At 44.9% G+C, this 26,727-nt stretch overlaps 1 protein-coding gene across 2 annotated transcripts in view; it reads left to right on the top strand.

Moving 5' to 3' along the window:
• The window catches only part of PITPNB (phosphatidylinositol transfer protein beta), a 61,385-nt gene that overhangs the window by 14,188 nt on the left and 20,470 nt on the right, over positions 1-26,727 (top strand). For both annotated transcript variants that reach the window (XM_055549397.1, XM_055549398.1), the window contains exons 4-7: positions 2,957-3,048; positions 3,675-3,682; positions 4,199-4,273; positions 6,167-6,250. In XM_055549397.1, the coding sequence (XP_055405372.1) occupies positions 2,957-3,048; positions 3,675-3,682; positions 4,199-4,273; positions 6,167-6,250 (259 nt within the window). The remainder of the gene's footprint in view (positions 1-2,956; positions 3,049-3,674; positions 3,683-4,198; positions 4,274-6,166; positions 6,251-26,727) is intronic.

Below are 26,727 nucleotides of genomic sequence, written 5' to 3'. Positions count from 1 at the left end.
TCTGGAATTCCCTTGCTTCTCTATGATCCAACGAATGTTGGCAATTTGATCTTTGGTTCCTCTGCCTTTTCTAAATCCAGCTTGAATACCTGGAAGTTCTTGGTTTCACATACTGTTGAAGGATTTTGAGCATTACCTTGCTAGCACTTGACATGAGCACACTTCTACAGTAGAGCATTCTTTAGCATTGGCCTTCTTTGAGATTGGAATGAAAACTGACCTTTTCCAGTCCTATGGCCATTGCCAAGTTTTCCAAATTTGGTGACACATTGAGTGCAGCACTTTAACAGCATCATCTTTTAGGAGTTGAAAGAGCTCAGCTGGAATTCCATCACCTCCACTGGCTTTCTTTGTAGTAATGCTTCCTAAGGCCACTTGACTTCACACTCTAGGATGTCTGGCTTTAGGTGAGTGACCACACCACTGTGGTTATCTGGTCATTAAGACCTTTCTGGTATAGTTCTTCTGTGTTTTCTTGCTACCTCTTTTTAATCTCTTCTGCTTCTGTTAGATTCTTACTGTTTCTGTCCCTTATTGTACCCATCCTTGCATGAAACTAAGTCAAACATAAAATGAGTTGGAATACACGTGGTAGAAAAAGCATCCTAGAATTAAAGTAATAGGCATTTGGAAGCACGATGAAGAAATACTAACATTTTTTTAGAGATTGGTCTTATGCTGACCTTCAGTAACTGATTGCCAATTTTCTTGTGTCAGCAAATTTTGTAACTTGATGAATATTAAGGTTTTTAGAATATTGGGCACTATGGAAATAGAATAATTAAGAATATACTTCTGGTACACAGCTGGTTTTCTCCTGCCTTTTTCTGAGTTGACCAGGTGAACCATTGATAATCTGTTTGTCATACCTGCAGATAACAAGTAATCTTGTAGCTTGTATTTTAAAAAATTCCCCACATGGATTACATTATACCCTGATTAGACCTCTTCAACATTTAAAGGATTCTAGGTTTCAGTTTTTTACCAATGCAAGAAATGGTTTGGAGTGCTTAGATCTTCTTTGACTTTTAATGTGATGTTACTTTGATGTATCCTGTCTTCACTTCCCTGAAATTATACCCCTTTGTATGAATTTCCCAAGATTTCAAAAGCAGCACATGCTCAGAGAATTAGCCCTCCTTTATTAATATCTTTTAAGTTTATGCCCTTGTAATCTTGGGCATACTGCATATGTGATAGTAATACTTCAGCTTTTCCAATGATTTAAAAATTTAATTTGCCACAATAGTAGGAGTTTCAAACCATAGCATTCTTTTTATTTGGCCATGCCATGTCGCTTGTTGGATCTTAGTTCCCTGACCAGGGATCAAACCTAGGCCCCGGCAGTGAAAGTGCCACGTCCAACCACTGGACAGCCAGGGAACTCCTAAACGGCACCATTCTTGTGTGCTGCAGAGGCAGGGAAGGGGCTGTCCGGACTGCTCTTTGTAGTTACACAGCACTCTGGCTGGCGTGGGGTCCATTCCACCTTCTTTGCTTAGCTTCTGAAATTCAGCATAGGAGTATTTCTGATCAACTGCTCAGTCTTACTGTGGGCTATTGTTCTTTCTCTTAGTTTAGGAAATTAAGTTGTGCTTAAGTTTTCAGAAAGCAGCTCTGATGGAAAGAATATACATTGGGCTTCAAGTTGGAGGATATAATTTTGACATTGTTATTTAGCTGTTTAAATGCTGGTTATATGAAATAATGAATTAATGGTTAACTCATAGTGTTATCAGGGGATTAAAGTGAAGAAAGGCATGTGAAAGCACCTAGCTACGTGTCAGCTTATAATTAAAAAGCACCCAGCTAGCTCAGTGGTATAAAGAATCCACTTGCCAAGGCAGGAGACACAGGAGACATGGGTTCCATCCCTGGATCAGGAAGATCCCCTGGAAGAGGAAATTGCAACCCAACTCCAGTATTCTTGCCTGGGAAATCTGTGGACAGAGGAACCTGGAGGGCTCCAGTCCACAGGGTCGCAAAGAGTCGGACACGACTGAGTGACTAAACCACAGCAACACAGTTGCCGTTTAGTCAGCTCTCATGGCAGCGTACCCGGTGCTTAACACATTACAGATCCTGTCTGATGGGATTCTCTCAGTGACTTTGCAGAGTGGGTGATATGGACTCCATTCAACACAGAAGGGGGAGTTCAGAGAGCCCCTGGTACAATATGCTCCAGGTCACACAGCTGCTTCAGGGCGATGTTGGGATTTGAATCTGATCTGTGGAAAGCCTGTGCATGGGAAAGTTTCTGTACCATAGGCACCAGTCAGGAAAATGGTCATTTCATTGGCACTACTGTGAAGGCTGATAAAACTAATTTTCCATGTTTGTTAAAACTAATTTTCCAGTTGTGTGTTCTGTTAGTGGTGTGTCTGTGGTTGTCTTTGCCCACTTACCCGTTGGCATCTTTCCTGATAATCGCATGGATTCGCACAAGCTCATCATGTGTTAGTCACATAGTTAACCTGTCTGATCTGACCAGACTTGAGGCAGCAGTTGACGACGTTTCCCAGGTCCACACAATTTTATACTTAGGTATGTTTGCCTGTCTTCCTCTGTACATGGACCCTTCATATTATCATTTTTCTTTAAGTTTATTCTGTAAAATGTATTAAAAGGCTTTTATTCCGAGTCATTACCTTATTCTGGAGACTCCACTGTGTTAAGAAACAGTGTGGTGTGGTCTGATTGCCAGCGATGACTTCCGTGTCACACACAGGTTGAACAGCTTCAGGTAACTCTTAGATCTTGTATTACGGGAGTAGGTCAAAAGCCATAAGAAAGATGGCTTCTGTTTAAAAACACAATCTTCTTTGTGGTTAAACACAATCATTCTGTTGTCTCCACGTTAATGTTATGCTTGAGTGCCCTTTGAAGCAGTCTGATGGGAGCCAACCAAGAAGCAGTGGTGCTGTTGAGAATATATCCAGTGTTTCTCTCCTCCCAGCAAAGTCCCTGCGTTCGTGAGGATGATCGCTCCCGAGGGCTCCTTGGTGTTTCACGAGAAAGCCTGGAACGCATACCCCTACTGTAGAACAAGTAAGTCTGGTTCCCAGAAACCGTCTCACCCCTCTGTGCCGCACGCCCAGGGTCTCCGCCTTAGAGAAGGGTGACACTGGGTGGGGCCTTCTGTCAGGGGGGTCTGCGCGAGCTGTGGCAGGAAAGCAGCCACGGGGTCCCTCCCTCAAGCCTAGGTGAGGGACACAGTTCCTTCCCAGATGACAGGCGCCCTGAGATCCTTGTTGACCAAGCAGGCTCCACGGGCAGCGGATAAAAGGAATACAGAAATCATAAAGGTTGCCCTCACGCACAAGCGTCGTTTGATGTAGTTTCAACAGTATTTTGCTTCCATTGCCACATGGTGGAACCGTTTCCTGTTGTTTGTTCCGTCAGCCTTGTAAATGGTGTTTTGCTCTTGTGACATTATTCCTTTTACCATTGTTTTAAAATTACTTAAAATGATTAGATTGCAACTCCACAGTCTTAACATATCCCATATTGTCGTTTGTTTAGAGATAGTGTTTTGCAGATCTAAACCAAATGTTCTGTGTTGGCAGGTAGTTTAATCTTTGTGACATTAAATATTGTGGCAGACTATTTTGGCTCCAATTAATATTCTGAAATTTTTTCCTCCTTTGTTGCCGACCTGTTCCGGTATGCCTCAGTTGTAACGGTGAGTAAAACTGTTTCTGTATCACATAGTCTTCGTCTTTAAACTTCGCCCTGTGTAGTAATTGCTTTCAACTATCTGTTGCTTTATTTTCCTAAAACTGCCCACCGCTGCATGGCCCTCCTCTGTTCTCCGGGCACCAGCTCTCACTCCACCACGTACTCCACTATTAAGGGGCTCTTTGCAGCCTTACCGCGACATCTCCCTCTTGACTTTATTTTGCTTCTGCTGCTCGCTTAGAACGTCACATGCGCTCAGCACACCTCACAGCTGCCTCAGCGTTAGCCCTGTGCGCTGCATGTCAAGCAGGGTTGTGTGCGTTATTTAAATGCACGCAGCAAGCAGTTGGTTGGCCTGACAAGCCTGTAAAAGGCAGCAGCTAACGATTCTTTGTCACCTGAGGACCAGTCTCCCTGTAGAGTCAGAGCGTGGACGCTTGTGCCTGGGGATCGCTCCTGCAGACACGAGCCCGAGAGCCGGCCAGAGGCCACTGTCATTTTGCTGTTGTGTTTTCTGCAGAACGAATATATGAAAGATGACTTCTTCATTAAAATTGAAACGTGGCACAAACCAGACTTGGGAACGTTAGAAAATGTAAGTCTTTGACTCTGGGCTTTCAGTGTAGAAGGCCTCCGAAATGGGGGTACCATAGTCATTGTGTCTCCGCCAGCGTGCCGCCAGCGGCCTTAGATGCGCGCCCGGCCACGCTGGCGTGTGTCCGACTGCTGCGGTGAGGCAGGCTTGCCGCCAGAAACCAGGGGGCCTTCCCTGTCAGTTCCTTGCCTTGGTGTGTGAGTGGACTTGGTGAGGCCACTGTTTTTGTCAGCAGCTCTCTTCATCTGGGATTGGGAGAGGGTAGGTAAACAAAACTCACGGATAATCCTTAAGCCAGTTTTAGCTGTTAATTTTTTTAAAAATTGCTTTTTTCATCTCTGTATTTGCCAGAGCTCCTGTGCATAGCAAAATTGATTGCTTTAATTTTCACCTCCATTCCATTTGGGCTGAATTATTAGTTGATTTCAGAGAAATGCCCAAAAGGCAGGAAGGAAGAAGTTACTTTGAATAATTTACAAAAATGTTGAAAAGCTCCTGACTTTTACAAATCAGGGCACTTTTATCCCTCAAGTGAATTACCAGAAAGTTGGTTACGACTTGGTATAGCATCTAACTTTCTGTGAGGTTTAGCAGGGAGCTTGGGAGGGCATCTGTGTCTGCTGTAGGTTGATGCCCTGGCCCAGAGGTTCCCAGGCTCATGGTCCCTGGACCAACAAGCAGTGAGTGGCATCTGGGAACCTGTTGGGAGTGCCGATGCTCAGGCCTCACTCCCGAGTGCGCTGAATCAGAGTCTCTGGGGGCGGGGCCCCACGATCTTTTTTCTGGTGGGCATTCCAGTTTGAGAACGACCGTTGCAACCTTTTGATATTCTGTTACGGGAAAGTAAGTTTATGGGTAATGGTGGTAGAGTATGTTTTTCCTCTGCTTTTCTGTTACTGGTGCCAATCAGAGGAACTTTTGAACTATAACTTCAGAGTATTTAACTTGAGTTTTTCTTCAAGATGGTCACTCACTTGACTTGTTTTTTTTTTTTTTTTTTTTTCACAGTAACTAAAATTTAGAGTCTGAATGAGGTATTTTGGTATGCATGAGTCTATATGATTTAATTTGCCATCTTTAGCATTCAAATGGGCCTATCTTTGGCAATTTTTAAACAGTTCTTTATGGGTTCATTGATGGAATTTCAGAAGTAAATGATGGGATGACATGAGGTATAGAGGTATTGACATCCTACTGAAGCGGAATACCTTTGCTGCTGCTGCTAAGTCGCTTCGGTCATGTCTGACTCTGTGCGACCCCATAGACAGCAGCCCACCAGGCTCCCCCGTCCCTGGGATTCTCCAGGCAAGAATACTGGAGTGGGTTGCCATTTCCTTCTCCAGTGCATGAAAGTGGAAAGTGAAAGTGCAGTTGCTCAGTCGTGTCCAACTCTTCGCGACCCCATGGACTGCAGCCTACCAGTCTCCTCTGTCCATGGGATTTTCCAGGCAAGAGTACTGGAGTGGGGTGCCGTTGCTTTCTCTGGAGTACCTTTAGGGTGAATCAAATTCAGCAGAGGTTTTAGAGCTTACAGTGCAGCTTCTTAGAATCTAATTACAATGTCACCTTCTGTTTGTCTAGGACTTAGAGATTTCAAGGACTTTGTCATTTATCAGTTGGGTTGAACATAGGTGAGGTTTAGTTTTTGTATTAGTCATCTCTAAGAGTTACCAGAAAATAATGATGACTGATTTCTGTGAATTTGGCAGCATTCTCTTCCCTCCCTCCAGCCCTCAGACAGCTGATTTAATGAAATAGCAGCTTGGGTTGTTTTTAGTATGGCTCTTGACGTACTCTGAGAGACTCAAGATAAAGATTATATATGGAAGCGTACTAGTTTTGCCTAACGAGAAGAGTCTTAAGCTGGCCTTGTTTCCTTTCTGTTATTTATAGGTACACGGTCTAGATCCCAACACGTGGAAAACGGTTGAAATTGTCCACATAGATATTGCAGATCGAAGTCAAGTCGAACCAGCAGTAAGTACTACGTACAGCTTGGTAACATTTTCACCTGTTACCTTTTACCTCTGAAAGTTCTTTTATTTGATTCTTGTATGGCCTACGTTTCTACTCTGAAGTAAGTTTGGAGCTCAGCTCTGGGTCCAGAAAGAGGTCAGAGCAGCACAAGAGGTGAGAGCAGGAGTTGGGGGGGTGTTTCTCGTGTGGATGTCACCTTTGCACAGGTGATCCCTTTAAGAAGTCTCAGTATACCCGGAGTACATAGGGGTTTGCTTTCATTGAGAGAAAAAAAACCAAAACATTATTTTACAAGAGTTCTCTTTAGTTTCTTTAGATACCGTGGGTCCCTTATACATTTAAAGTCTGATTAAGAGAGCAGAATTTTAACTTAAAGTTTCAGTATCAGTTCAGTCTCTCAGTCTTGTGTGACTCTACGACCCCATGGACTGCAGCACGCCAGGCTTCCCTAGAGCTTGCTCAAACTCATGTCCATCCAGCCGGAGATGCCATCCAACCATCTTATCCTCTGTTGTCCCCTTTTCTTCCTGCCTTTAATCTTTCCCAGCATCACTGTCTTTTTGAAGGAGTCAGTTCTTCATATCAGGTCGCCAAAGTATTGGAGCTTCAGCTTTAGTATCAGTCCCTCCAGTATTCAGGGTTGATTTCCTTTAGGATTGACTGCTTTGACCTCCTTGCACTCCAGGAGACTAGTCTTCTCCAGCAGCACAGTTCAGAAACATCAGTTCTTCGGCACTCAGCTTTCTTTATTCTCCAACTCTCACATCCATACGTGACTGCTGGAAATACCACAGCTTTGACTAGACAGACCTTTGTCAGCAAAGTAATGTCTCTGCTTTTTCATATGCTGTCTAGGTTGGTCATAGCGTTTCTTCCAAGGAGCAAACATTTTTTAATTTCATGGCTACAGTCACCATCTGCAGTGATTTTGGAGCCCAAGAAAATAAAAGTCTGTCACTGTCTCCATTGTTTCCCCATCTATTTGCCATGAAGTGATGGGACCAGATGCCATGATCTTAGTTTTTTGAATGTTGGGTTTTAAGCCAGCTTTTCCACTCTCATCTTTCAGTAACTCAGGGCTAAAGTTGTCATTTGTGGAAAACAGTTGATGGTAGAAAATCCCAGTTTAACAGTTGTGTAGCTTTCACTTTTGAGTCTTACTGGATGTAGATATATGTACTCTAGACTTTTGACTTAATTTAAAAAAAAAAAATAGTTTTCACTTGCAAAGGACACTTTATTCCTCACCAGCCCCACCCCGCTACCACCAATTAAGACCCTTGTTATTACTTTACGCCAGTAAATGCTAACTCCGTTCTTACAGTACGTGGGGCACAGCTGTGGCTTTTTTACGTGCTGAACTAGCCGGCAGCCCTCTGCCTGCTGAGACTTGGCAGTGAGGGCGGCACCTCTCGGTTTGTCGTGTCAGCACACGTTCAGTTAGGGTCCCTTTCCATCCCAGTTTTGGCGCTTATTCCTTGAACTTGAGCAGTGGTGTAAGACGAACTGAAAAAAAAACTAATAAATGTCTGGTTTTGCCATTGAAATTGAAAGGTAAGCTTTCAAAAACAAAGATTAGACCTCCTCTCAGAAATTACCGGGGTGGGGACCACCAGCAGCGACCCTCTGCTCAGCCAGGTCCTGTTCTGTGGCCCCCTCCCTGATAAGAGCTGTGAGCGCTGATAAGGGTCCCTTGTCGCAGAAATTCTGAGGTTTTGGTTGTGCTGTCATTCGAAGTTATTTTAGTTTCAGAAATGCTTTCACCTCTGAAGTTATATTGGGCTACTTTTTATCCTTAGAAATGAATGTATGTTCTCTTTTAAAAACCACATTCAGATGTCTGTCTGGCCCCTTATTGGTCTTGGTATCTCTTTTAGCCACGAGCGCGTGTTTGTGGGAGGGTGGTGACAGGGTGGAAGATGACTGGGTGTGGGCGAGTTGATGGCTCCATCGGGAGAGCTCGGATGCCGGGAGCCGCAGTGCATGCAGCCCACGGGGTTGGGTGCTCCCGGGAAGGCGTTGAGACCCTACTGTGGGTGTCTGACAAAGGTGTACTGGCCACACGAAGTGCTCCAGCCTTGTGGCTCAGAGGTTTGCATTGCACGTTGTTCTCCTGCAGAGCGCAGGGCACCTCTGTGGAGCCACCGGAGTGGTTTTTCATTCCTGTCCTCGGACCACGATGGGCTCCCAGTGTTTGCAGGCGAGAGCGCACCCCAGTGGCTCCGGGTGGAAGTCCCCGCGGTGCAGAGGCGCGGCAGGTGGCGGGCTCTTGGAAGGACGTGTGGGTGGATGGACAGGGAGAGGCTGGGCAGGCCGGGTGAGGGGGGGTCTCCATTGTGAGTCCAGGGCAGTGGCGCTGAGGATGTGCGATCAGAAGCTAGATTGGCTTCAGATACTGCGGTTGCTGTCTGCCGGCTCCTTAGTTACTTAGCCTCTCTGTGCCTGTTTTATCTCGTGTAAAATGGGGCTAATTACCTCACAAGATTAAGCGTGAGCACTTAAAGCAGTGCCTAGTGGAATAAATCTTTGCTGTCATGGTCATTATTCTTAGCAGGAGTTCTGAGAACCTGTGTATGAGCACGGTTTGGGGAGTGAATAAGTATGTATGTGTGGTTTTTCACATAAGTATGTGCAGCTTTCTGTTTCAGCATTCATAGCTCCCGTTTTCCAAGTTACCCTTTAAAGATTAGTTAGATAATTATTATTGTTGTTCAGTTGCTCGGTCATGTCAGGCTCTTTGTGACCCCATGGACTGGAGCCCTCTAGGCTCCTCCTCTTTCCAGGCAAGAATACTAGAGTGGGTTGCCATTCCCTCTCCAGGGGATCTTCCTGACCCAGGGATTGAACCTGTATCTCCTGCGTTGCAGGTGGATTCTTTACCGCTTAGATATCAGGAAGTGAAAGTGATGTTGCTCAGTCATGTCCAACTCTTTGCTACCCCATGGACTGTATAGCCCACCTGGGTCCTCTGTCCATGGAGTTCTCCAGACAGAAATACTGGAGTGGGTTGCCATTCCCCTCTCCGTAAGCCCAGTAAAATAATAGCCTGTTGTAAAGTTTACTGATTTTACAGTACCTTTTTCTTTATTGTGATAATATACATATTGCTGCTAAGTCACTTCAGTCGTGTCCAACTCTGTGCAACCCCATAGACGGCAGCCCAACAGGCTCCCCAAACCCTGGGATTCTCTAGGCAAGAACACTGGAGTGGGTTGCCATTTCCTTCTCCAAGGCGTGAAAGTGAAAGTGAAGTCGCTCAGTCGTGTCTGACCCTCAGCGACCCCATGGACTGCAGCCTTCCAGTCTCCTCCGTCCACGGGATTTTCCAGGCAAGAGTACTGGAGCGGGGTGCCGTTGTCTTCTCCTCGCCACTTTTGAACGTGCAGTGGTGTGAAGTGCATTCACAGCGTTGTATGGCCATCACCGCCATCTAGCTCTAGAACATGCTCGCCTCCCCAGAAGGACACTGTCCCCGTCTGCCCACCCTGCTCCCTCCCCCCAGCCTCTGTGCCCCTAAGTGTCTTCTGCCCCTGTGGCCTTGTCTGTTGTGGACGTTCCGTGTAGGTGGAGCCGTTGCAATGTCTGGCCTTCTGTGTCTGGCTTCTTTTACCTTGGTGTAATGTTTCCAGGATGCGTCCACCGTGTAGGGCGCGTCGCCCGTCGTTCCTTTTCATGGGTGCAGACCAGTCCAGGGTGTGAATGCCACGTTTGGTTTGTGCATTCTTCTCGTCGTGGACATTGGTGCTGCTCTCACCCTCTGGCAATTGTCAACAGCGCTGCTGTGAACTGTGTGTCACAGAAGCGTTTGTCTGTGTGTTTTCTCAAGTCGTGGAAACTACAAGTGCAGATGATATCGTGGAGGGATTCTCAGACCTTTGGGCATTTTTTAAAAAAGAGAAGAGTCTCAACATGCGTATTTTCTGCTATAAAGTGGAGAGGGGAAGGAACGCTGTGTGGTGGGAGGTTCGGGTGCCCTTGACAGTTTTGGCGTGTGTGAAGGCTGAGATGGGTGAGGCTGGGGTCGTCGAGGGGCTTGGGCTCTGCCTTCTGAGAGCCTCTCGTGTGCCCTCTGCTGGCACGGACGGCTGCCCTGCACTCTCCCTTAAGGTTCCACCTGATCTCTTTGGCCTCCTCTAGTTAATGTTAGTCCATGGGGTCACTAAGAGTCGGACACGACTGAGCGACTTCAATTTCACTTTTCATTTTCATGCATTGGAGAAGGAAATGGCAACCCACTCCAGTGTTCTTGCCTGGAGAATCCCAGGGACGGGGGAGCCTGGTGGGCTGCTGTCTGTGGGGTCGCACAGAGTCGGACACGACTGAAGCGACTTAGCAGCAGCAGCAGCAGCAGTTAATGTTTGCATCAGATTAGGTTCTGTTGCAAACACCTAGAACACCTAGCCATCCTTCCCTCTTGCCAGATCCAGTTTGGGTTTTCTGTTGAATTTATTTGTTCATTTGATTCTGCACTTTCATGTTCCTTGGAAATTAGAGCCCGCAGTGTCAAAGGAGGCTTTAAGGATGCATTTGCATTTCTGAAAGGGCAGTGTTTTAATAGCAGTCAGCCCCTGTCTCGGGGCTCAGTCGGTGTGGCTGGCACGCCCCCAGTAGCTCCTCGAGGTTGCTCCAGTGCCCTCGAGGCTCACACTCCAGGTGAGACAGACCCAGCACAGTGAAGTGGTTGACGCATGGTGGAGTCTGGGGTCCTTCCTCTCGGGCAATAGCCCGTGTGTCCTGCAGAGTCTGCTTTGGGGGATCTCACCTTCCTTCACATCAGTCTTCCCCTCTTCTGAGTTTCAGCTTTTGTTTGTCTCATTGATGTGTCTTGTTCTGCATTCAGGAACATATCTGCTCTTCACCAAGTGGCTGCTTGTGAATACTTGTCAGATGAGCTTAATGAGCTTGAGGGCAATGAAGAAACTAATTGCTCACACCTGGGTGGCTGGGGCGACCTATTGCGCACTCTGTATGTCCCTGTGGGCTTGTGAGTCACACAGCCTCTGTAGCAAGGTTGCAGATGTATGTCCCCTTAGCCCCAGCAAAATTCCACTTCTCGGAATTGGTCCTACTCAGTCTGAAGCAGTGTTGTTCAGTTGCTGAATCGTGTCCAACTCTGCAACCCCGTGGACTTCGCACAGCACGCCAGGCTCCTCTGTCCTCTTTTGTCCTAGAGTTTGCTCAGATTCTTGTCCATTTAGTCAGTGATGCTGTCTAATCATCTCATCCTCTGTCACCCTCTTCTGCTCCTGCTCTCAGTCTTTCCCAGCATCAGGGTCTTTTCCAGTAAGTCGGCTTTAGCTTCAGCAGCAGTCCTTCCAATGAATATTCAGGGTTGATCTCCTATAGAACTGAGCAGTTTGAACTTCCTGCAGTCTGAGGGGCTCTCAAGAGCCTTCTCCAACACCACAGTTTGAAAGCATCAATTCTTCGGCGCTCAGCCTCCTTTATGATCCAGTTCTCATATCCATGCATGACTACTGGAAAAACCATAGCTTTGACTAGATGAACGTTTTGTTGACAAAGTGATGTCTCTGCTTTTTAATACACTGTTACACTGTCTAGGTTTGTCATAGCTTTCCTCTCCATGAATAAGTGTCTTTTAATTTCTTGGCTGCAGTCATTGCCTGCAGTGAATTTGGAGCCCTAGAAAATAAAATCTGTTGCTTCAGTGTGAAGTACCAAATACATAAATGTAAGATTTTTATAAGGAAACGATCTGAAGTCTCAAATGTTTCTCCATAGGTGGGGAACTAATGTGAATGTGGTTCACCCGTATGGTGGAGTTCAGTGCAGTTTCCAGAAGGGAGTGAGCCTGTTTGTACTGATAGGGAATCCTTTCCAGGATAATGGAAAGGGAACAGGATAATATCTATGTGCATGCATTTGCTTGCTTACGTATAGACAGTTGAGAAATACATACAAGATGGTGGTCATGGTGATTCTTCAGCAAACGTGGGTAGCTAGATTAGATGCGGGGGACAGGGTAGGCGGGGCCAAGTCTGCAGAGGTGTGGACGGTGTGGGGGGGGCGACCTCGTCTCACTCAGCGTGGGGTTTTCTGTTTCTACACAACAGATCACCGTAAACGGAGGGAAGGGTTGTGTGATGTAACCTCATCAAGGGATGACATCCCATCACCTTTGCCTTAGTCGCTTGGCTGGAAGCAAGTCATGGGCTCCACCTGTTCTCAGGGGTGGTGATTACACAAGATTATGACTCAGTGCAGGGAGAGGGGTCATCTTAGGATGTGACTGCCACACCAGTGATCACTTGTTAGTACCTAAAACTTGTTCTTTAAGGATAAACTGACGCTGAAGTTGGGAGCTTGGTAACTGAGAATGGGCCAAGGTGGATTTCCAGCAGGGAGACCTGCAGGTGTGGAGATCCCTCCAAGCTCAGGCTGGTACCTGAACTCCTGGAGGGCTTCCCTGGCAGCTCAGCTGGTACAGAATCCACCTGCAATGCAGGAGACCCCGGTTTGATTCCTGTGTTGGGAAGACGCGCTGGAGAAGGGATAGGGTACCCACTCCAGTATTCTTGGGCTTCCCTGGTGGCTCAGCTGGTAAAGAATCCACCTGCAGTGCGGGAGACCTGGGTTCGATCCCAGTCCAGTATTCTGGCCTGGAGAATTGCATGGACTCTTGAGTTGCAAGAGTCAGACACAACTGAATGACTTCACTTTAGTCTCAGTCCAACTTAATTCCTTGGTTTTCATTTTGTGTTTAATGAGCCCTAGTTTTTCTTGAACAAGCTAATTTTTCTTAAAACACCTTAAATGGTTGAATTTCTGTCCTGCATATTACTTGCTTTAAAAGAAACGGAAACGGTTAGTAATTTTGAGAGGGTTTAGCCAAGTCTCCCCTTGCCTGGAGAATCCCAGGGACAGGGGAGCCTGGTGGGCTGCCGTCTGTGGGGTCGCAGAGTCGGACACGACTGAAGCGACTTAGCAGCAGTAGCGGCAGCGGCTAAGTCTCCCAAATCAGGATGAATATGAATTGGGTGGAAGTTAAGAAACCAGAAGTCAGGAGTGAAGCTTGAATCTTTTTACTCCACCTGGTGGGCGTTTTCCGTCACTGCAGGTGGATTTAACCCAAACACAGCCCTCAACACCACTTTAGTTCACAGCAACTGTTGACGACTTTGAGTATCTAACTGTCAGTGCTGGTTTGCTGGTGTCAGACAGTTCTCATTGTACGCTCGCTGGGTTTGGGTCACGCTAATGTACCATATTTCACCGTGCACGGAAGGGGTGTGATTAGATCCGCAGTGTCACTGAATGCTCAGGTTGGGGGCTTTGACGTCTTTACGTAATCGAAGGATGACATTGTCAAAATGACTCTGTGATCTTTTGCCAGTGTGATGCAGTCACCGAGCAGTTTGCTACAGGAATCATACATACGTTTAAATTGATGGGTTACTTGGTTTTTTCCCTCGATGACTTAATGGGAAGTCTGCATAGGACTGTTACTGTGGCCAGTATTTTCTGTAATTTTCTAGAAGATGCATCGCTGCCTAATGAAAGAGCTGAGCAGTCTGCAATTCCAGTGTAAACATCCCCGCCCAGTTGTCAGATTTCTTGTTTTAGTAAAAAGAGGCATTAGAGTGCAATACTAGAATGTTACATTCTTTAAGAAGGAAGGCACCTTCTGCTTGTATTTCTAGCAGGCACCAAGCACACACCCCGCCCCCACTCACCTCCTGTGTCCCCTCAGCCTCCCACCCCTCCCCCATTTCAGATATAACCCAGATGTCACTCCTGAAAAGCCTTCCTCAGTAAACCGGGTTCCCCTTGGGGGCCTGGACTGGACTGATCATCTCTGTGTTTCTAGGACCCAGCAAGGTGCTCATTGCCTATGTCAAGAGCTTTTCAATAAAGGTTTGGTGGGAAGGTGCAGATTTTTTCCTCTGTGCGGTATTAAAATTAGGGGGTGGGGTGGGCAACAGTTTGGAGGAAATGAAGTTTTTATCGTTAATACTAGTATTAAGTGAGCAAATGCTGCTTCAGTTTCTTCTTCACTAATCCTAGACCATGATGTGTATATGATGTACCTTCAGTTCTAAAACTCTCCCTTCTACGTGAGCAGACACCTTTCTGTCAGATTAAAAAGTGTTTCAGTTAGATCAGATTGTAAGGAGGAGTCAAGGTGTCCAGCATATATTCCAGTGGAATATAAGCTTCAAAGTATTTTTTTTATTTTTAAAGTTGTTCTTGATACATAACCACAGTAAAAAGTTGAGAATTCTTTAAATGTCCTGATGAAATGCACATGCATATCTTCAACTCATTTCCAAAATATACACAAATGAGTCAGTTGACATCTGCTTCTGCTTTTTTTTTTAAGATATAAATTTGAATCTGGCCCCTTTTAATCATCTCCAGCACTTTGTCTAAGTAGCTTCCCATGATTTGTATACAAAAGTCACTTCCCAGGAGAGGGAGACTCTTTAAAGTGTGAGCTGAAGTGTACACACGATTAACATCAGAGAGACCTTCATTTTTGGAAGTAATTTGAAAGAAAATGAGCACAGTTTAAAAAAAGAAAAAAAATTGGAACCACATTTTTAGGTATTTGTGTGTAACCAGAAAGGATTGTATCAGCCTTCCTCTATAGTCTGTGCTTACTCTGAAGTACATGTGTGGGGCTTGATTTTTAGCATTTCCAATTATTTTTTCATAGAAAAAATGTTCAGATTTTTAAGGCTCACAGGTCTAAAAATGATACATAGCAAATATTGATGGCCTAAAAGTATTAAGTTGTTCGGTAGATGTAGTTTAAAACTATAGCTCCATTCCAAATGAAAATGCAGCAAGTTTAAAGAGAATGATTTTTCCCCCTCGTGTCAACATCTTAGGGTGTATTGATTAAAAGTGAAAGATTTTTCCTAAATGAGGCATTTCAAAACCAAGAGTTGCCCAGTTTTGTGAGCTTGGTGCTGGTTGTCTGAAGATGGTATTCCTAAAAGGAGGAGACAGGTTGGAAACTCACATGCTGTATTGATTCTGGGTCACAAACAGGATGTGATGTGCATGGTGTGGTCTGATTGATCGAGTCCTTGGTGGAGACTTCGTTCGAGAGCTCGAGGGGCCCTTTCCCTGTGGGTGACCCAGTACGCTTGTACTTTTGAGATGAGGCTCAGATTTCATTCTTATCTCTTCCTTCTTCCGACCTTTTTAACCCCCTTTGCCTAGTTTGTCATTTGCAGGTTCTCATCCTTTCCTGCCCGTGAGTATAACTGCCATAGTGGCCAGGTCGGCACCTCCAGGGCCCTGGACTCTGTCCTGCTCTCCAGGTGATCTCTGCTCACTCTTGAGAAGTGCTTTAGTGCCCTGTTCACGGTGAACAGGGCAGTGGGGACTCTTCTAGGGTTTTGGAAGCCCGGGGAACCTCAGTTGGAGGCCATGGATGAGAACATCCACACCAGTCATGGGTTGCACTGTTAAGGAGTTTGAGCCAAGTGAAGTGCTGTGACTTGCCATTACTGATGAAGGGCAGCCAGGACCCAAGAGCAGTGCTGCTGACTTACTCTTTCTAGAACATCTCTCTGTATGTTGTTTCTTCCTTTGCATGATGTTGATGAAGAGCATTCTTAACTGATGTAAAACAAGCAAGTGCCTGCTCTTTTGTCCATCTTCCTGTGCGTCCCCTGTTCTCCCCCTGCCCCCCGCCCCATTGTAATAGCAGTTTTCATCGGTGGCCTTGGTTACCTCCATCTGTAACCCCTAAACTCTGGCATGTTTGGAAATTTGCATGCATACAGTAGAGTAAAAGGATTAGAGACCCTGGGATGTCTTTTGATGTGGGTACTTAAAATAGAGAACACCACTCATATGTTTTCATATTCACTTAGCAAACATTTATTGGAACTTGCTATTTGCTCTCTGTTGGCATGGTAAATATTTTTCCAGATAAAGTAAGAATTGTGTCTATCTGAAGAGCGTGCAAGATTCTTAGTCAGTGAACGTGTTAAAGTGTTTCTGAGTGACTTGGAGTTTGTTTGTTCTGATCATGTAATCTGGTGGTGTGTAGTGCCCTCCACCAAAGAGCTTTTTTTCTCACATCTGATAGAGACCTGCGCTGGAGTTCAGGATGCCGGCAAAGTCCGGGTTCGTAGGCTGACGAGATGGGAGATAAATGAAGACTTGAAAGTGTTAGTCGCTTAGTTGTGTCTGACTCTCTGTGACCCCGCGAACTGTAGCCCTCCAGGCTCCTCTATCCATGGAATTCTCCAGGCAAGAATGTTGAAGTAGGTTGCCATTCCCTTCTCCGGGGGTCTTCCCAACCCAGGAATTGAACCCGGATCTCCTCCATTGCAGGCAGATTCTTTACCATTTGAGCCACTAAGTGAAGAGCCCCGATCATTTAATTGCATATCCACAGACCGTAATGGGATTGGTGGGGTCATCCAAGCCGCTTGTAGGAAGTCCCATAATGATGGCGATCTCCAGGAAGATAAATTGGCTTCTGAAGTTTGTGCTTTTCGCTTATTCTTTCCAGCACTGACTGTTCCCTGGTTATGATCTGTATGTTTGGTGATATGTTTTGGTAGGCAGAGCAGCATCCTGTTTCAGTTGACAGCAGAAGTATGCTCCTCTGTATCTGATTATCTGAAGTCTCGGTTGCCTTTGGAAACGAGCATGTAAGACTTGCCTTTTCCACCCATTGAGCTGACACCCATTTTTCTTGGAGAAGGCAATGGCACCCCACTCAGTACTCTTGCCTGGAAAATCCCATGGACGGAGGAGCCTGGAAGGCTGCAGTCCACCGGGTCACTGACGGTTGGACGCGACTGAGCAACTTCACTTTCACTTTTCACTTTCGTGCATTGGAGAAGGAAATGGCAAACCACTCCAGTGTTCTTGCCTGGAGAATCCCAGGGATGGGAGAACCTGGTGGGCTGCTGTCTGTGGGGTCACACAGAGTCGGAAACGACTGAAGTGACTTAGCAGCAGCAGCAGCTGTTTTTCTGGAGAAGGCAATGGCAACCCGCTCCAGTACTCTTGTCTGGAAAATCCCATGGACGGAGGAGCCTGGTGGGCTGCAGTCCGTGGGGTCGCTAAGAGTTGGACACGGCGGAGCGACTTCACTTTCACTTTTCATTTTCATGTATTGGAGAAGGAAATGGCAACCCACTCCAGTACTCTTGCCTGGAGAATCCCAGTGATGGAGGAGTCTAGTGGGCTGCCGTCTATGGGGTCGCACAGAGTCCGACACGACTGAAGCGACTTAGCAACACGACTGAAGCGACTTAGCAGCAGCAGCAGCTGTTTTTCAGTTTGAGCACCATTATTTGAGTATTGAACAGTCTGGCACTTTATAATTGTTTTAAACCTTGAGTATGTATTGTTTTAAAGTTACTGCTCTTTTCAAACATACTTTTTCCTAAATGTCAGCCATGGAAAGCTGATGAAACTTGGTATAATTTATTTAGGCGTGTAAATTTTGGTCACACTTAAGCAGTGTTTGTTTCTTGTGCTCTAGGAAGGATTCAGGCATATCTTTTCTTTTGATCAGACATTGTGTAAGACAGTGCCCAGATGTTACACATTTGAGTAGATAGTCTTGGCAATATGTGCTTTATTGCACTGCCTTCAGAAAAAAACTTCATAATTTTAAAGAAATGTAAGAATCAGAAAACATGCTCTCTAAATAATCTTTACAAGATTACATTTTTTTCCTCTTTAAAATTAGAAACATGATGAAGTCCGACTGGAAAGAGTTAAATATTTGATCGGACCATATGAAATTGTTAATATTTGTCAGCTTTTGAGCTGCAAAAATGACACTTTGGAGGTCAACCTAGTAGACTTCAGAAATAACCCTTGGTAGATGATAATCCTCAATGGTCAGGGCTGATTGTCGCTCCAGTTTGTTCTTGCTCACAGCTTTCTGGAAACACCTGCATCTTAGATGTTCCTTGTGTCCCAGCTGCTGCTTCTCACTTCCTAAGAAGGGCGGTCTGCCTCCCAGAGCTGTGGCTATTCTGTTCTTTAGCCTTGAAAAGAGCTTTTGTTTATTAGAAGTCTGTGGCCAGCTTCCAGCAAGTGCGAGAAGCCTGCGGTTGCCAAGTGCTTTGGGTCTCCTTGGCGTGAGAGCACACTCAGCCTAGTTGAGAACCTCTTCCTTCTGCCACTAGAATGAACCCAGATACTCATTTCTTTCTCGAAAGGGTGCTACTTATCCCCGGTCTATGTTCAGGAGCTCCAAAAGCTCTTTATTAAAGTGTGTGCATAATGAAGAGGTGAGAACTGTGACTCAGTTCCTGACTTGGAGTAGTGCCCTCCTTGAGCTCCAGAAAAGAAGACAACAGAACGGCTCAGGTTACAGGTTTTGAGGCAACAGCGGTTTTGCTTTTGCTTAAGAAACTTCACTTGTCGGTGGCCTGTCTCATCTCCCTTTGCTATGCTGTGAAGCAAACCATTGTCAGGATCCTTTTTGTAGTGACTTTCAGAGGTATTTTGTTTTTTCCCACCCTTTCTCAGAGAAGATATAAATAAATGTAAGCATGGTTCTTATTAGAAAGAAATGTGAACTGTTCCCCACTTTCTTCTGCTGCCTTACATGGTCAAGTACTCTGGAACACTTAGGTTTGCATCCAGGGGTGGATTTAGAGAATGTCCTGTGTATTTGAAGGCACAGTTGGATGGCAGTGCCCTCTTGTGGGAAAAGAACACATTGCTTATCTCCTGCTTGCTTAAATCTTGGCAAGACTATAAAAATTTCCCCTGAAAACTCTCCGTGTACCAGCTTATGTGGTAGAAGATACTTTTCCCACTAGAACCTGTTATTAGTGTTTACTTCTAATTTCTTGCACGGTTTCAGAGTTTAAAAAAAAAAAATCAGAGAGGGTTATGGAGGTGGTCAGGTATGAAGTTTTCCTGAGTGGAGAGAAATGGTCTGGTAAGAGAAAACTTGTTTTGTGGGTGTTGTTGTTTTTTTTTTTTTTTTTTTTTTTTTTGAGCAGCTAATGACAGATATTTTTAAAGAAATCAGCATAAACAGCTCCAAATCAAGTTTCTAAAGTGTATTCCTTATGAAAGCCCACAGCAGTGGAAGCCCTCAAGGAGAGGTTCTCTAGACTGATCTGGGAGTGAAGTGCTTGAGTCTTATCAGGTGATGAGTGTAAACTGCATCACATTTCTGCAGTGAAGTTTTCTGAGCCTGGCTGTCCACAGGGCAGCATCTCTCTGCGTCCTAGCCCTGCTCAGCTGCCGTGAACTTGGCTGGGCAGGACCTTCACTTTCTCATCCCCAGTTGCGATGGTAGTACTTGTCCCAAGGTTGTGAGGAGGATTAACTAGGAGGAGGTGTGTGCCAGAACAAAAATAAGGTTTCCAAAAACAATAGCAGGAATGATCCTGCTTATCAGATTTTGTATTATTGTTTGAAAAAAAAAAGTTAAAATTTTTCCTGCAATTATGATTGTTAAATATTATATATTTTAAAGTTAAAATGTATAATTTAAATTATATATTTATAATTAGTAATTGTTCATTATAATTAAATATTATATTTAATTATATATTTATAATTAAGCAACTGAGCTTAGTCGCTCAGTCGTGTCTGACTCTCTGAGACCCTTTGGACAGCAGCCCACCAGGCTCTTCAGTTCGTGGGATTTCTAGGCAAAAATACTGGAGGGGGTTGCCAATTCCTCCTCCGGGGATCTTCCCAACCCAGGGACTGAACCTGTCTGTCCTGTGTCTTCTGCATTGTAGGCAGCTTCTTCACTTGCTGAGGACTCAGGGAAGCCATGTTAATTTGGTGCCAATGTAATCAGCGGGGTCCTGGGACTTAGGAGCAGCTGTGCCTGAAGCCCAGGTCATGGACCAGAATGAACATTGTATTGGAGAGGGCTCGCCCTGTAGGTTCTCAAGAGGACATTCCCACTTTAAGGAATTTAACGTAGTATGTTCTACGATCTACTGTCATTTAAGAAAATGCATTTTATGTTAAAAACAGGAATTCTTTACCATCTGAGCCATCAGGGAAGCTTCCTTGGTAACTCAGCTGGTAAAGAATCTGCCTGCAATGCAAGGAGAGCTGGTTTGATTCCTGGGTTGGGAAGATCCCCTGGAGAAGGGAAAGGCTATCCACTCCAGTGTTCTTGGGCTTCCCTGGTGGCTCAGCTGGTAAAGAATCTGCCTGCAATGCAGGAGACCTGTGTTCGATCCCTGGGTTGGGAAGATCCCCTGGAGGAGAGAGCATGGCCACCCACTCCAGTATTCTTGCCTGGGAAATTCCCACGGACAGAGGAGCCTGGCGGGCTACAGTCCATGAGGTCACAAAGAGTCAGACACGACTGAGCGACTAGGCACAGCACATATTAAATAAAACTTTCCTAAACTTACTGTTACATTTTAGGCATGTGCAGTTTAATTTTAAAATATATAATATTTAACAATCATCTTTAATAAGACTGACTTATTGGTGTGTTGGTACTTAATTTCATTGATGTGAAGAGTTTAAAATATATTTTTTAATGCTGTGATATGTAAATACATAGTAATAAACATGTGACAGTAACAAATACATCGTATATTTGTGCATGAAGTATGGGCTCCTCGAAACCAGTAGCCCACTGACCCCTGTAGGGGAGACCTGGGGGCTACCTACCAGCCCTGGCTCCCCGGAAAGCCCCTCTTCTGGTCCCCAGCTATTTGGTTTCCCTGCTGGGTTGTTGACATCAGGTTTTTGGTTGTAACTTCTTTTCATGGCTGAAATTCTGGGGTTTTTTTCTCTTTCTGTATTAATTTGTAACCTTCCAAAGGCTTTGAGGGGTCTGCCTTCATAAACATGACAGGGTTGGCAGGCTCTGGCTGTGATTCGGACAAGATGAGAAAGAATGGAGGAGGCGATTGCCCTAGCTGTGCTCTAGCCCAGCAGTGCCCGAGGCTGGGGCCACCTTTCAGCACAGGGTCCTGTGACAGCCTCCGTCCGCCTCCCCTGTCCACCACACTCGCCCACCCGAAGTCTCACTGTGCAGGGTCTCTGTGAGGTTGAAAAGATTACAAGCAAGTGTTCTGCTTGGGTGTGTAGGTTTGACTGCATTTCTCAGTTCTCAGGGCAGTTGTTTAAAAATTCCGTTTTAAGGATTCATTGGTGGGAAGCCAGTAAGGATTAATGAGAGGGCTGAATTAGAGAATATTTTTTAATGCCACTCTGTTCCTTGAGGTACATTCAGCAACAGAAACTAGGCCAACAAGTTATTGACAATTAGTGGTCCTTTGGGAATCTGCTTTAATGAATAGATAAGAATGATTTGTAATTAGCATAATAATTATATGCAAATGAATGCTTCTGAATTGCTCTAAAACACTTCTGAACTGTTTAAACAGCCCTCCTGAGATCTTGTTACTCTATTAATTTGTGTAGCAAATCTTTTTTTCATAGATCATGCAAAGATAAACTTCAGTCCAGCCCCTGTCCGAATTATTATAAATTCCAAGGTGGTAGGACCTGAATTAATAAGATTTACTTATACTATATTAATGGTACTCTGTGGGAACCTGAAAGGGTGAGGAGTCACTGGGGAGATGTAATTAAAAATCGGAAAGAAAGCTGCTTATTTGAAAATATGTTGAAATGAGTTTCTTAAACAAGTTAGTAAATGTTAATTTCTCTTTACACCTCTTGTTACTTGGCAAAATTTAATGCAAACATTTTTTTTTTTTTAATAGGCTTCCCCTTCGGAGTCACTTGCGTTTTCTCAGCTCCAGTGAGTTACACACTGGGGTTAGTGATGATAGTATCTGGGAACCCCTTTTTTCTAAGTGCCACAGTACTGAAAAATCCAGCGCAGTGCTAATAAATGATGTTTGCTATTTATCTTCCTATTTAATTCAGCTCTCTCCCCATCCTGGTCTTTACTTTTAGGGTGTGATTAGAGGAAATGAGCTCTGCTGAGTTGAGCAGCAGTATCTGCATTTTAAACTTGGTGATTATCTTTGAGCTATTTGAATAGACACCTAATTAATCATTTTATGCTAAAGGACAGCATTTTACATGCAGGCTGCAGGACTCTAATATCCCTCTCAAGTTTTTGTTTACCCTGTAGAGTTGTTTCTCTTTGCCGGGTGTGGGGCAGAGTTGTTTCACTTTGCCGGGCAGGTGTGGGGACTTGCTCACATACATGGGTCTGGCCGGCGTTGCCTTTTCTCACTGTACGGGTAGTGTCACCTCACCTGCGGTGACCCAGCCGTGGTTCTTTAAGCAGTTTCTGGTGTCTGGAGCTCTCGATTTTTCCACAAGCTGTTAAGAAACTCCTACCAGCCTGCCCCCACCTCCTGCTCCTTTCCCCATTCATAATCATGAGTTCAGTCTGGGCTCAAGGACGTTCGGTTTGGCTCAGCACAGATTTTGTACTTGCATTTGGGGTTGAGGGGGCAGCCACTATGCTAACAGATTCATAAAACTAATATTCTTTGTCTTCAGAATGAATCTGGTTTCTGTTGAGAGTTTCTATGGAGAGCTGTAGTGAGTAACAGATGTACACCCAAGAGGTAGCACAACTTTTGTATTTCAGTGACAGAAAACAGTTATTTATAAGAATTTAATGAATGTATTCTGTGGCTCCAGCATGGAGACTCAGTAATCCACTTATTTACCATATTAGATTTTATTTGTTCTCCAAAGGGTGTCTTGACTTGCCTCCTTTCTTACTTAAACAGAGTTTTCAATTAAATAGAGTTGTATTAACACTGATCCGCATCTACCTTATGCTGATACCATTGTGTTTTTCTGTTGTTCAGGCACCAGCATTGGTGGAGCGAGCAGTGTCTGGGGACACTACACCTAACTTGATAATGATGGTTTTACTGAGCCCTTATTCCTGGCCAGGCCTCTGGGCATTTTATACAGACAATTAAAATTTGATCATAAAAAAATTTTAAACACAATGCACCTTAGCAATAAGATTTTTCTACTTTTAAACATGATTTTAAAACTCATTTAAAAAATACATTTCCATGGCCCAGTGAATCTGCTGTTTTTTTGTGTTTTTTTTTTCCCAAGGATTACAGAAAGTGCATAGCAAATTCAGCCTTCAGAATACCCAGGAGCTGAAGACTCAAGTAGGCTGCAGCTGTCTTCACCCACAGTATTCTAAAAAACTAATGAGATGAGAAGTCTGCAGCTGGTGGCAAGCACAATAAACCATGAGCCAAGGGCTTCTCTTCATCAGAGCCTCCCCTTTCCCCATGGGATCCCAAAGGAGACGGAATACTAACAAAGCCAGCAGGCTGTCTCATTCCACACTATTGCTCATTTGCAGCTATAATTGGTAGCTGAGGTTGCATTCTGTATGCTGAAACTGTCATACATGAAGGAATATATTTGTTCATTGTGATACGGATATAAATCAGCCAGTTGATTTCAAATATAGAAAGACAAAACTGGATACCCAAAGATAAAATTGCAGCCAGAAAGATTTTGTTCAAAAAACTAAATGTTATATAAATACAAAAGTGAGGTTAATAAAACCACACTTGCTTGCTGCTTGTTAATATCTTGCTACTTAATTCAGCTGATTAAACATCTATGTATTCAAACTAACATTAAAAAGTGCGAAAATTCCTAGGTTTTGACAAGAGTCATTTTCCTCATCTGTCAAGGTTAAGGTGCTATTGTTAATAATTGGGTTTTGTTAACATTTCCAGTGTATCGTTAATGTTGCTGCTTTGTATTCAAGGGAAAAGAGCAGAGAGGGGAGACTTAGCTTTGGAGGGTGTGTCTGTGTGTGTGTGTGTGTGTTTGTGTGTGTGTGTGATGTTTTATGTGCACACACTCATGCCTTCTAGGAGAATCCACTTTGGTATGTGGTGCTGCTGCTGCTTGCTGGTTTTGCATTGTGTTTTGTTTGTGTGGCTTGTGTGGGTGCCCTTATGCCGTCTTGCTGTGTGATGGCCCACAATGAGCCTGGGACAGAGGGGAGGTGAGGAGGCTGGTGTTCAGGTCCCCAGCTGGGCGGGCCGCAGCACCTCCTTGTTGGACCGTGGCTTCCTCACCTGGGAAACGAGGCCGCTTGGCTGGTCTTCAGGGTGCGGCTCCCCCCCTAACATGTTGTGACTCCGTGGTTCAGAAAAGTTGCCCAGTCCACAGCACTAATGATGAAGGCTCTGAAATAACTGTCACTCCATATTTTTCAGTTACTTACGTCAAACAAGTATTGAAAAATCCCGTAAGTCGTCACCCTGGTGTGGTGCTGGATGGGGTTAGGACGGAGAAAGGAGTGTTGTCCAGAAGCCCATCTAATCGTTCACTTAACATTTTCACATTCAGTGCTGCCGCCGTAATCCTGCATCTGCGTCGGCCCTTCTCCTGGGGCACCCGCCCGCTAATTAGTTTACCTCCACATGACAGTCATTTATGCTGATTACAGTTTGGACTGAGCTCGCTTTTCTTACACTGGTTCTGCCTTGGTTTGTCTCCTGCCCTGTTGTGTGCTATCGGTCCTGCTGACACTTGTGTACGCTATATTTTGTGGACTTTGTTTTTCTTTCTGTCTTGGAGCTGGCAAGTTTAGAATCCACAGAGATAGTTCTGCAGTCTCTGTTTCGGCAGTTCTAAGATCCCCTCCCTTGTTTTTCTCCTCGTGTTTTAATATAGTCAAAGTCAGATTTGCCTTCCAGTTGTGGCGTGATTTACTGGCCTAGTGTTTCCCTTCTTAATGGTACGTAAAATAATGGAGCATCCTGTAACTGGCAGTCTCTCAGAGTCAGGAAATGTGATTATTTACTATTCAGCTCATGCAGGGCTCCATAATATCTTAGATTTTGTGAAAAAGCAAAAACTTGGGCACCTTGCTCACAGTAAGGTCACACCCCGCTTAGTAAAAATGCAAAGCAAAAAAAAAAAAGTATTTTTCCCTCAAGTGGGATGAACTGGTAAGTGTTAAACACTGGCCAGGCCTCTGAATAGTATACAGATAATTAAAATTTTATCATAAAAGATTTTAACACAATGCGCTTTAGCAAAAAAACAGTTTTCCTCAGCTGGTGTTGATTGGTTTCCATTCTGACTGTAATTTCTTCTTTCCATTCCCTGCTGGCAGTGGACATGTGATCCCTGTGGTTCCGGGTACCTTTTCTTTGTCTCTCTCGCTTTGATTCCGGCTAGACTGACCTCCTAGGAGCCAGACCCAGGCGCCGGCTCTTCTTCTGCTCTCGGACCCCCAGACCACCTCTTAGCATCTTGCGCCCTGCTTGGTGCTGATGCAGTGCACCCTTCTTCGTGATGGCTGTTCAGTAAATAGACCTTGAATCGAGGGAGGTGATGTCAAAAGTGATTATTTGATAGGATGTTAAGTGCTTTCAGTTTTGGAGGAGATGGAATTCATCTCTGGGTTTCCAAGGCTCTGGCCTAAAAGAAATTAGCAGGAGAGCTGGTGCCTCACTGTGAATCCTGGTCTCGGGACCACCTGTGCAGTTGATTCCCCCCCCCCCCCCCCAGTCCGCAGTGAAGTTGTTAATTTTAGGGTGCGGTTCTAAACTGGGATTTAAGAATTCCTGTTAGCTGGCAGTAATTGAACTCTGCTGATGTGCCCAGACACACAGGGTAGCTGCAGTTGTCCGTCTCCTTGCAGTCGGCTCATCCCAGCTTGTCGTCCTGGACGGCGCTGGCTGACCTCCTCCTGTGTCTGTGCCGTGTTGCGTGTTTCAGCAGCAAGGCCCAACGCCGCCAGTCAGGTTCGCCTCTGTAATCGTTTAGACAGGCTTTGAGTTCAAGGTCACATATTTGCCCAGTTACCACCCCTTAAAGAAGTTTTGCTATGTACCTGAACCTCGCTTTTCTCCTTCCTCATATGATTTATTTGTGACTTTCTCTTTGGAAACTACTAACATGCCATGTGCATTTACTGAATAACTGTCGAGTCTTGATTTGCTGCTTCTCAGCCTGTTTTCTTTGATTTTGAAAGTTTGTATTGTGCTTTGGCGTGCGTTCAGTGCTTGCACTGACTTTATCTCTAAAACTGATATTTTTTCATATTGACTTGTCTGGGCATTTTTCTCAAAGTATGTGGTCCTCCGCAAATCCTGTGAAGACCCCTGCTTTAGAAGGACACCTGCCCAAGAAGAAAGGGGCTGTCCTTTTGTAATATTTTCACCCGACCTCTGTTCACTGTTAGTATTATAACTCACTTCGTTTTTTAAATCTGGACGTTAGCTCTTCAGAAATAATTTTTAATTTCTGTATGTGGATTATGTGTGTGTACGTGCGAAATGACAAAAGAACTTCCGTAAAGCAGATAGGATTAAAAGGGTTTACTTCTCTTGTATTTTCCATCCTACCAGAAAGACTATATTAAGGGAAACAGAATTTACACACACAAGAACCTTGCATAAAACCTAGATTTTAGGGCCGTGCCCTGTGACATGCTTGTAACTGACTCCCATACGGAGTCGTAAAGCCCTCCCTCACCTCACTCGGCCATGCAGGACTGACCTGAGTGTGGTCCCTAAGGCGTTTGTACCGGTGACTCT

This window comes from Bubalus kerabau, chromosome 16 (assembly GCF_029407905.1).
Source record: "Bubalus kerabau isolate K-KA32 ecotype Philippines breed swamp buffalo chromosome 16, PCC_UOA_SB_1v2, whole genome shotgun sequence".
Lineage (NCBI taxonomy): Eukaryota > Metazoa > Chordata > Mammalia > Artiodactyla > Bovidae > Bubalus > Bubalus kerabau.
This window is presented reverse-complemented; position numbering and strand designations above follow the sequence as displayed.